The sequence below is a fragment of the Corvus brachyrhynchos genome, unplaced genomic scaffold, assembly GCF_000691975.1.
Source record: "Corvus brachyrhynchos isolate BGI_N302 unplaced genomic scaffold, ASM69197v1 scaffold523, whole genome shotgun sequence".
In the NCBI taxonomy this organism is placed as follows: Eukaryota; Metazoa; Chordata; class Aves; order Passeriformes; family Corvidae; genus Corvus; species Corvus brachyrhynchos.
In genome coordinates this window covers 1672383-1680878 of record NW_008237265.1, presented here as the reverse complement: position 1 = coordinate 1680878, position 8496 = coordinate 1672383, and the positions used below count along the sequence as shown (strand labels likewise).

The window sequence follows — 8496 nt, the reverse complement described above, 5'->3', positions numbered from 1 at the left end:
CTTCCAGAAATTCTTTTGGGCAAATTTACTTCTCTGTTCATCACAGGTAAAACAGAAGAAAAGTGTCCTTTTCTCATATGACGAATTTAATCATGGATGGAGACGTGTAGATCCTAGAACTCACTATAACCAGAGTGGACTGTTCCTCCTGGGTCACATGCTAGGAGGGCAGACACATAAAATCTTCACAGTTCTGACTTTTTACCCAAGCAGCTCAAAATCCACTAAAAATTGGCAGCATCCTCAACATGTCACAGATACTTAATAAACTTTTCTTTGGCTTTAGATCTCCATCTGTCCAGCAAACACAGACAGGTCTAAGATTTAACTGAGGTCCAAAATGAAAGTGTGGGCTCAGCGTAGAGCTAATTAAGCAGCAGAGCTGATGGGGTCTTGACAGAAGTTGTATGTTGTCCATGTTTTTCAAAGTGCTGGCTATAGGTCTAGGTAGATAAGGCTTAAAAACACTGTGATGTGTCATGCCAGATTTAAATGTGCTTCCTTTCTGTACATACACATGGCTCCAAGGGCAGTTAATGAGTAATAATTTCACTCATGTTAGGAAAATTATGACAAAATAAACTAACAGCTGGGGGAGAAGGCGTAGTGCAAAGTTGTTATGGCCTGTAGTTAAAAGCAGACTTCAAAGGAGGTGGCATGGTTCAGGTGTTAGATGGGCAGCAAAAAAGAAAACAGGAAGAGCAGGTGAAAATGCTTTCACCATGTACTGAGAAAAGGAGCAAAATACATGTGCCAGTCCTCCCTTTTTTCCTGGCCTGGACTAAAGAACAAAGAAGCCCTAACCATTGCAACCACATAGATAACTAATTTCTTTCTTAATCCACATCTCAGGTTTGTACCTATCTATTGGGAATTTGGGGCTTTTTACAGCTTTTTTGGTGTAGTGATTTTTGTGCCAGTAAAACCACTGATTTTTACTAACAGATCAGTGCAACAGATCAGTGCAAAGGTGATGCACAGGCTAGAGAGCCTGGCATCTCAAACAGCCTGGGGAGCACATCTCCATTACAAGTCACTGTAACAGCAGAATCCAAGTATTTTCCTACAGCTCTCATCAAACAAAAGCCTTCTTTGGTCTGAACGACCTCAGACTGCTGCATCTGGGCAGAATAAAACTTTCAGGGGAGCATTCATCAGGCTCTTGACATAACCTTGTCGTATTTGTAGAGATCACAGACTGTTTGAGGTAAGGCACAAAGTGAGACAAGGTATCACTAATTCATTGTAACAGCTTCTTTGCCCTTAATTTAGATGGGAAGTTAAGGCATGAGGAAAGTATTTCTGGTGTGGGATCCAGAAGCATGAAGGTCTTTAATTTTGTTTATATAAAACATGCCGTTTCAATTGTAAGAATATAGTTACATATCCTTATTAATTGCTAGTGCACAGATCCAATTCTTTGGCTCACAGGTGCCTGGAGTTGGAAGGCAGTGGCCTCTAACTCGGGAACCGTGAGTGTCTCCTGGGCGGCAGTGCCTGCTCAGCAGCTGCTCCCCCTGCTCCGGGCTCCGCTGTCGTCCCCCACTCCCGGTTCCCCCATCCGGATTCCGGTTCCCCCTCCCCTGGCTCACGTTCCCCGCCCGGATCCCGCTGCCCGGCTCCCCTTTGCCGTCGGCCCGGTTCCCGGCTTCCCCCAGGCTCTCCCTAAGCCCCCGTTTCCCCCCCGCGGAGCTCCCAGCGCCTTTCGCCCCCCGTCTCCCGTTCCTCGGTCCCCTCCCCATCTCCCCTTTGCTCCCCGATTCCCGGTTCCTGTGCCTCTCCCCCTCCCCCCACATTCCGGTTCCATCCCGAGCTCCTGTTTGCCTCCCGGTTCCCGTTTCCCCTCCGACTCCAGTTCCCCCCGCCCCCGGCGCTCACTCTCCACCCAGTTTCCGGCGGTGCCCCTTTTCCCGTTCCCGTTCCCGTTCCCGTTCCCGTTCCCGTTCCCGTTCCGCCACACGCGGTGCCCACCCAGCCACTTCCGGGATCGCGCGCGGCCGCCGCGGCGCCGGGGCAGGGGGCGCCTGGCGGCCGGCAGGGGGCGCTGTGCGCCCGTTAACGCGTCCTGCTTCCCTCATTCCCTGCTCCGGCTTTGATGGACACGCGTTGTCCCCAGCGTGTCCTCACCCCTCGGGATGGACACCCAGGCATTCTCAGCGTGTCCCCAGCCCTCGGGATGAACACGTCGGCGTTCTCGGCCCTCGGGATGGACACGCCGGTGTTTCCAGCCTTCAGGCTATTTTCCGCTCTTAAATCACCATGAGCTCAGCCAGAGGTGAGAGCCACGCTCAGCACGGAGGTGGCTCCTTGGGCATCACCTCTATGAACTGGGCAGAGGAGTTGATACTGCCGTGAGATACAAGGTCGTGCTTAGCCACAAAACTTGGGTGGGGGAAGTTTTTTGAAAATAGCTTCTACTCAGGGACTGGCTGTAGTGAAAACTGTTGGCATTCTCAGTGGAACAAGCAAAATTTAATAGCAGTGATAAAAAGACAAGATGATTGATGAAACCTTTCATGAAAATAAGTGCCTTTCTTTTAATTTTTGCCCTTCTCAGCATGTTTGCTTTCATCAGCTTCCAAAGGCTTATATTGCCTTTGAAAGTTTCAGGTACCTCCCTTAGTTTCTTCAGCCAAGTTAATCTCCACATGCTTTTCCTGAGTTACCCATCTGAGGTCTTCAGAGTATTTTGGACGAACTGTGCTCATAGCTGAGAAAAGTAAGGATTTCAGAATTGAATGGAAAAACACGTTCTGAAGAAAGGAGGTTCCGGATGCTATGAGCCACTCTCGGGAAGTCTGGTAGCCATAGGACAAACCATAGAGCACAATGAAGAAGGATGAGAGCACAGTTATGGTCAGAACCACTCCCCAGGCCACAAAGACACACCACCAGCACAGCAAGGGCTCAGTGTCTGGGATCTTGCGAAGCTGCCTGATGGTAGTGCTTAGTCTCCTTGCTTTGGAAAAGATGCCCCCTTCTGCAAAACTGGGACTTGACTTCTGGGACTTTCTACCCACCTGAGGGGAATTCACAGTTATCGTCTGCTCCTCTGTGTCAATTACATTTGCATCTTTTTCAGATATTACACAATTATTCCAGTACCTAGAATCTACCTTTGGGTACATCTTAGTCACAACAGGAGGAGGGTCCTTCTGGGAATACTTAAATAAGGCAATTATTAACATTTCCATGGGGAGGGTAAGCAAAGCACATTCAATTCCTACTGTTATTGATCTCAAATACCTCAGGTATATTGGAGTTTCTTCATCCTTTTCAGCATTAAAGAACATAATGTTGACAAGCAAGGTGAATAATATTACTGCTAAAAATGTAGACAACCTTTGGAACCTGGTGAAAGCCCCAGCAGTAACAGGAGCAAAAATTGAGAGCCATAGGTGGTATTCTGTCAGTCTCCTGTTAAAATTAATAAGAAAATAGTCGAATTTGGGTAGAGGTGTCTGGGGGTCTATGACAGAAAATTTCCAGTCTTTCAAGGGTTGGTTCTTGTCAAAGGAAAGCCATTTTCTGCACATAAAGAACCAGGCCTTCCTGGTGGACATGTCCTCAACTTCAGCTCTGCTTAAGAACCAGGTTGGAGATGTGCCTTCGTTGTTGAGCCTGACCTTGAAGGAACGAATATCTCCCAAGTCTCTCTTAGTAGTTATCAGAAAGCAATCAATGCTTCCCCGTTGGAAAGCTGGAGAAGGCTGGTGCCATAAACAACGGAACTTACTCTTGCCCTGCTGGCCAATGAGCTGCAGAAAGACCTCTACTTTGGTCCCAGCATTCCAGCGACTGCCTGTGTACAAAGTGACCAAAAAGCTCCCTGCATCAGAGGCCTCATTGTCTGGCAGAACGATAATGTACTTGATCTCCTTCTCAACCCTGTCTCTTCTTATGGCCCAGCAGCACAAAAGTAAGTAGACGGCAAAAATAGAGAGCACTGTTATGAGGGCCAGTGGGTTTTTAGGTATGTCTGCTATCAGGTTTCTCCCCAGATCTACTGTGTTGGGAAGAACTACTACTTTGGCTGCCAGGAACTTGATGTTGGATGCAGGAAGGGCTGACAGACTCCTGCGATTCCGCCTGGAGTCACAGACACAGTGTACCTTCTGCCAGTTGGTCAAGGAGCCAACCCTGCATGTGTCTTTGTTCCACTGACTTCCAATCCCATCCAGAAATAGGCAGTGGTCATTAAAAATGTATATGCCCACCAGTTTCCGGTTTGGGTACCTTAAGACATAGCGTGTCTCCAAGACAACGGAGATGTTCTGAGTGTCTGTGCCATTTTCCTGCACTATGGTTGTCAGCAGGGACTGTGGGAGACAGACAATATAGGGACCTGTAATGCTACAGTCAGCAACGGCTGTCTCATTTCCACTTGCAACTGTTGGCATGTTGTGAAAAGCAGCAAATGAGGCCACGGGTCGAGCATGAGTGAGATTGGTACCTGTAAATATCAGCACCTTGAAAGTAGCTTTTAATTTTGTCATGATCTGGAAGTTTATGCTCGTGGTAGTTTTACTGACCTCAAAACTAAATCCTCCAGTTGTGTAAGCTTCTGTTTTATCAGGTCCCATTACTAAATGAAAAGTCGTAAGTCCACCTTTCCTGGCAAGAAAAATGTCTGCTCTTTCAGGCATGACTGGAAGTAGATCCCCATTAGCCTTAGTCTCTGTCATTTTAAACCCCAAGACCATTGATATGATATCTGATGTGTAACCTAACCAAGGGAAGGGGCTCTCATCAAACTCAAAAATGGCAGTAGAAAACACAGTATCCTGAGTCAATCCTGCATCATCTCCTTCTCTCAGTGTTGGATAAAAGCAGTTCTGGCAGGTGTATGTGGCAGGCAAAGCATTTGTAATGTTCCAGGCTTCATTTTTCTTCAGAGTGATATTCCAGTGTCCTGTTTCCATTAGAGTTTCTATTTCTCCGGGGACTTTTCCCCAGAAAACTATATCTGTTACACCTTCCATGATGGAGAAAACATGTTGAATTCCATCTGCACTGACATTCTTGAGACGCAGAAGATCAGCTCTCAGGATGTTGGACAAGCATCTTAGTATTCCACTGGTCTGAATTTCTGCTTCCTCAGACCAATGGATCTGACTCCTCTGTCTCTTCAGAATTCCTGTTACTTCTGTCAGTTTCCCAATAGCAAGGTCTAGTGACCTAACATTCATTTTCTCAACTGCCTCTGTGACTTCAGAAAGAACAGCCAGTACTTGGTTGACTTCCATGATGCTATTTACTGAAATATTCAAGACTGTTTTAACCACAGCTTCCCGAAGCTGAGCCTGAGGGAGCTGGACAGTTGGTGTGTCTTTAACACAGTTTAAGAGTGAGGCTGCAAGATAAGCCAAATAACCAGCTCTAAGACGATCCCCAGTCTGCTGAGCAGATGTCGATGCGCTTAAACGGCTTGCTGAGGCCAGCAGTTCGTGAAACACAGCTGAAAGGGATTGAGTTTTAAGTGGGTTCTTTACGTAGGCACGTAAACTCACTTGGGTAAATGCCCCAAAGGAATCACGGACTTGAACGTAAAGTGTCAAAGTGTACCTGTGGGAGGGCACTCCAACTGGGAGAAAAGATGGAGGAGTTTTAGGCTCAGAACCAAAGTACAGAATTGTGCCAAACGTGTTTTCCACCACAGAAGTTACTGTGGTAGTTTGGGGTACGTTGGAAGCTACAATCACTTTATATGTCAGAGGTAAATGTCTGTCAGAAAATCCTTTACACTTAACAACAAATTTTGTCAGAAAGGCTATACCGTGACGTGGGCTGATGTTACACCTGCCGGCCCGTGGTGGAGTATTTACCTCAAAGGGTTTTCTGTTGGAGGAGGTCCTACCATCCCAGGTAGTTACCCTTACGTGAAGTATGTAGGAGTGATATGCAGGCTTTGTGAATGTCAGAGCATGTATAGATATGTAAGCCCCAGACCTTCCCGTTGATGTTTTGGAAGCCCAATCAAAATGAATTTCTTTGGAGGTGTCTGAAAAAAGGGACCAGTAGTATAGTGGTTTGTTTCTTGGTTTACAGTTTGAGCATTTTCCAGACACAGCAAATCTCTCTGTTGGAATTAAAGAGCTACCACAGTTTTCAAGGCATTTCAAATCCAGAATGAGTGGGGGACCAGGATCCACCTCTACAACTTGATCAGCATAAGCCTTCCTTCTGCCCTTTTGAATCACCAGGCGAAAGTAGTATAAGGTGCTTCCTGGGAGGGATTCTGGTGGTATTTTTTGAATGGGACCTGAGGGTGTTATCCATCTCAAATCCTTCTGGAATGGATGGCATCTGTTTTTCAGGCTGAATTTCATGGTTTGATAGTCTGCCGAGTCTTTAGTGCAGAACCAAGTAAATATCAATGGTCCTTCCTGTGAATCAGGATCAGAGGATTCAGAGCCATCGAGAGTCCAGCTCTCAGAAAAACCCACTGTGCGGACTGAGCCTCCTGAAATATTTGCCACTAGATCAGCTCTCTCAATCTGAACAAAAATCATATCATGGGCCTTGAGGACCGTTGTGGTCCTAATTGGGACTACCTCAGCACTGAAAAGAAACAGATACAACCCATAATCTAAAGTATTACTGGGAACAGTTAAATGTATCATGTCTACGCCAAACATTGCAGAAGTGTTTACTGGATTTGACCAGTCTGGCTCAGTTTTTATGTCCTTAGCAGGATAGACTCGCCAAAGGGGTTTGATAGATATGCCAGTGTAGCAGTCTATGTCCAACTTGACAAAGAGGTAAAAAGATAATGCCTTTTTCTTGTACAAGATAAAGGATCTGGGCTCAGGTCTCTGAATCCAGCACCTGGTTATCTTACACTCTTTTTTCTCACAAACCACTGGTGCTTCTATGGTTTTTGCAGTATGGTTGTTGACCCTGACGCTTAAAAGAGCCGGTGTAGGTGCACTGCTGGTACAGTTCACTTTTGCCACAAACCCCGTGTATTTCTCTGCATCAAAGGGTAAAGCAGAGCGACGGACAAAACGCGTGGCATTTTTTACGTGGTCGCTGTACGTGTAGGTGCTACTCTGGACAATATGGTCTTTTTTTGTGCCAAAAAGCTGCAGATGGAAGGTCCACTCGCACTGTAGCATCGGATGTTGTGCAGGGATAAACCACACTAAATAACTAAAGTTCTGCAGAAGAGAAGGACGGCCACTGCTGAAAACATGGACATCAAGGTCTCTTTCTGCCAGAGACCTAATCAAAGCCCTCTTCTGATTCATATAAAGGTACATTTTGAACTTGTACCACTGTAAGGCCACAAATTCTATGGTGAGTAAGTAGAAGAGCTCCTTGTGTTGGTAGAACACAGTGTGTGTGTTAGGGCAATCTGTGGAAATAGTGCTGTTGTTGTCTTTAGATGTGTAAAATGTTCTCTGATTGTACCTGAAAATGTAAGTGCTGCTGTTGGTCTTCCCTGGACAAAGGTTGACATGGATGGGAGTTTCTTTGCCAGCAGTTAAGCTCAGGGTACCATTGAACAGGTGCAGTTCCCCTGCCAATTCCTCAAACCTCTTTCCATCAACATGGAAGTAAATGCTGGCCACCACTATCTCATCCAGGCTCTGAGGTGTAGAAATGGCACAGAAGCTGCTCAGCAGCGTAAATGAACTGTAGGAGCAGAGCCAACCTCCTATAGCTTGTGTGTCCACCAGTCTGTAGGCAAGTGTATTCAGGGTAAGGGGCTGAAGCCACCAGGATAAGCTGAGGGGCTGCTGAGGAACACTAAGAAGCTTGGAGCTGATACTGAGGACATGCAGCAAGTCAGGCTCCACCTTGAGAGAGAGGTTGAGGCTTATGTGAGGCATCTGCTCAATACTGACCAAAGCAACGTGGATCCCAGGGTGCCTGTAGCGCACAGTCAAGCGGTAGCTGTAGTAGGTGGCACAGGTCTGTTGCAACTCAGCTGTTGGGTAGACAGCAGGTGATGCTGTGTCCTGGTGCTCACTGCTGGGAAGGAGAAGGGTCGAGGGTACGCCTTCCTGGCTGCTGAAGCGGTACTGCCAGCCAGCACTCTTGAGGCGTGCACACCAGCCCAGCTCCACCGGCTGCCACACGTGGATGACGTGTGTCTGCGGCCAAAGCACGAACAGCCGCATATCCTGCTCCGAGATCTCGACGCTCACGTTGAGGTGAAAGCACTCGGGTGCAGCGCAGGAGGCAGACGAACATTGCACTGTAAGAAGGCTGGAGGCCCCGGGTGAGGGAGCTTGTCCTGTCTGCAGCACCACCTGGCCTGACCAGCGTGAGATGTTCCTCACAGAGGCCGAGTTCAGGTACCAGAGGCAGCCAGGTGGGGATGGTGGCTGCCCCTCCTCCCCCTCTACGTCCGGCCCTGCTCCTGGAGCGGGCTGGTAGTGCAGGGTCACGGTGCTGTTCCACAGGCACGACACCCTGTGCTCGTTGTCCTGCCGCTGGAAGACTTGGCCGTGAGGGCCCGGGCAGCTGACCCGCAGGGGTGACGGCTGG

General features: G+C 47.8%; 2 protein-coding genes and 1 long non-coding RNA gene across 3 annotated transcripts in view; all 3 read right to left on the bottom strand.

Annotated features, from left to right (window-relative positions):
- Positions 1-1961, bottom strand: part of CDPF1 (cysteine rich DPF motif domain containing 1) — a 13624-nt gene extending 11663 nt beyond the window's left edge. Inside the window, 1 exon segment of the mRNA XM_017730552.1 lies at positions 1879-1961. The gene's annotated coding sequence lies outside the window, so the exon portion shown is untranslated.
- Positions 1-2015, bottom strand: part of LOC108445770 — an 18181-nt gene extending 16166 nt beyond the window's left edge. Inside the window, exon 1 of the long non-coding RNA XR_001860740.1 lies at positions 1972-2015. This is a non-coding gene — a long non-coding RNA (uncharacterized LOC108445770). The remainder of the gene's footprint in view (positions 1-1971) is intronic.
- A 471-nt stretch (positions 2016-2486) lies between these two features.
- The window catches only part of PKDREJ (polycystin (PKD) family receptor for egg jelly), a 7930-nt gene continuing 1920 nt past the window's right edge, over positions 2487-8496 (bottom strand). Inside the window, exon 2 of the mRNA XM_017730532.1 lies at positions 2487-8492. Coding sequence (XP_017586021.1) covers positions 2607-8492 — 5886 coding nt within the window. The 3' untranslated portion in view covers positions 2487-2606. The remainder of the gene's footprint in view (positions 8493-8496) is intronic.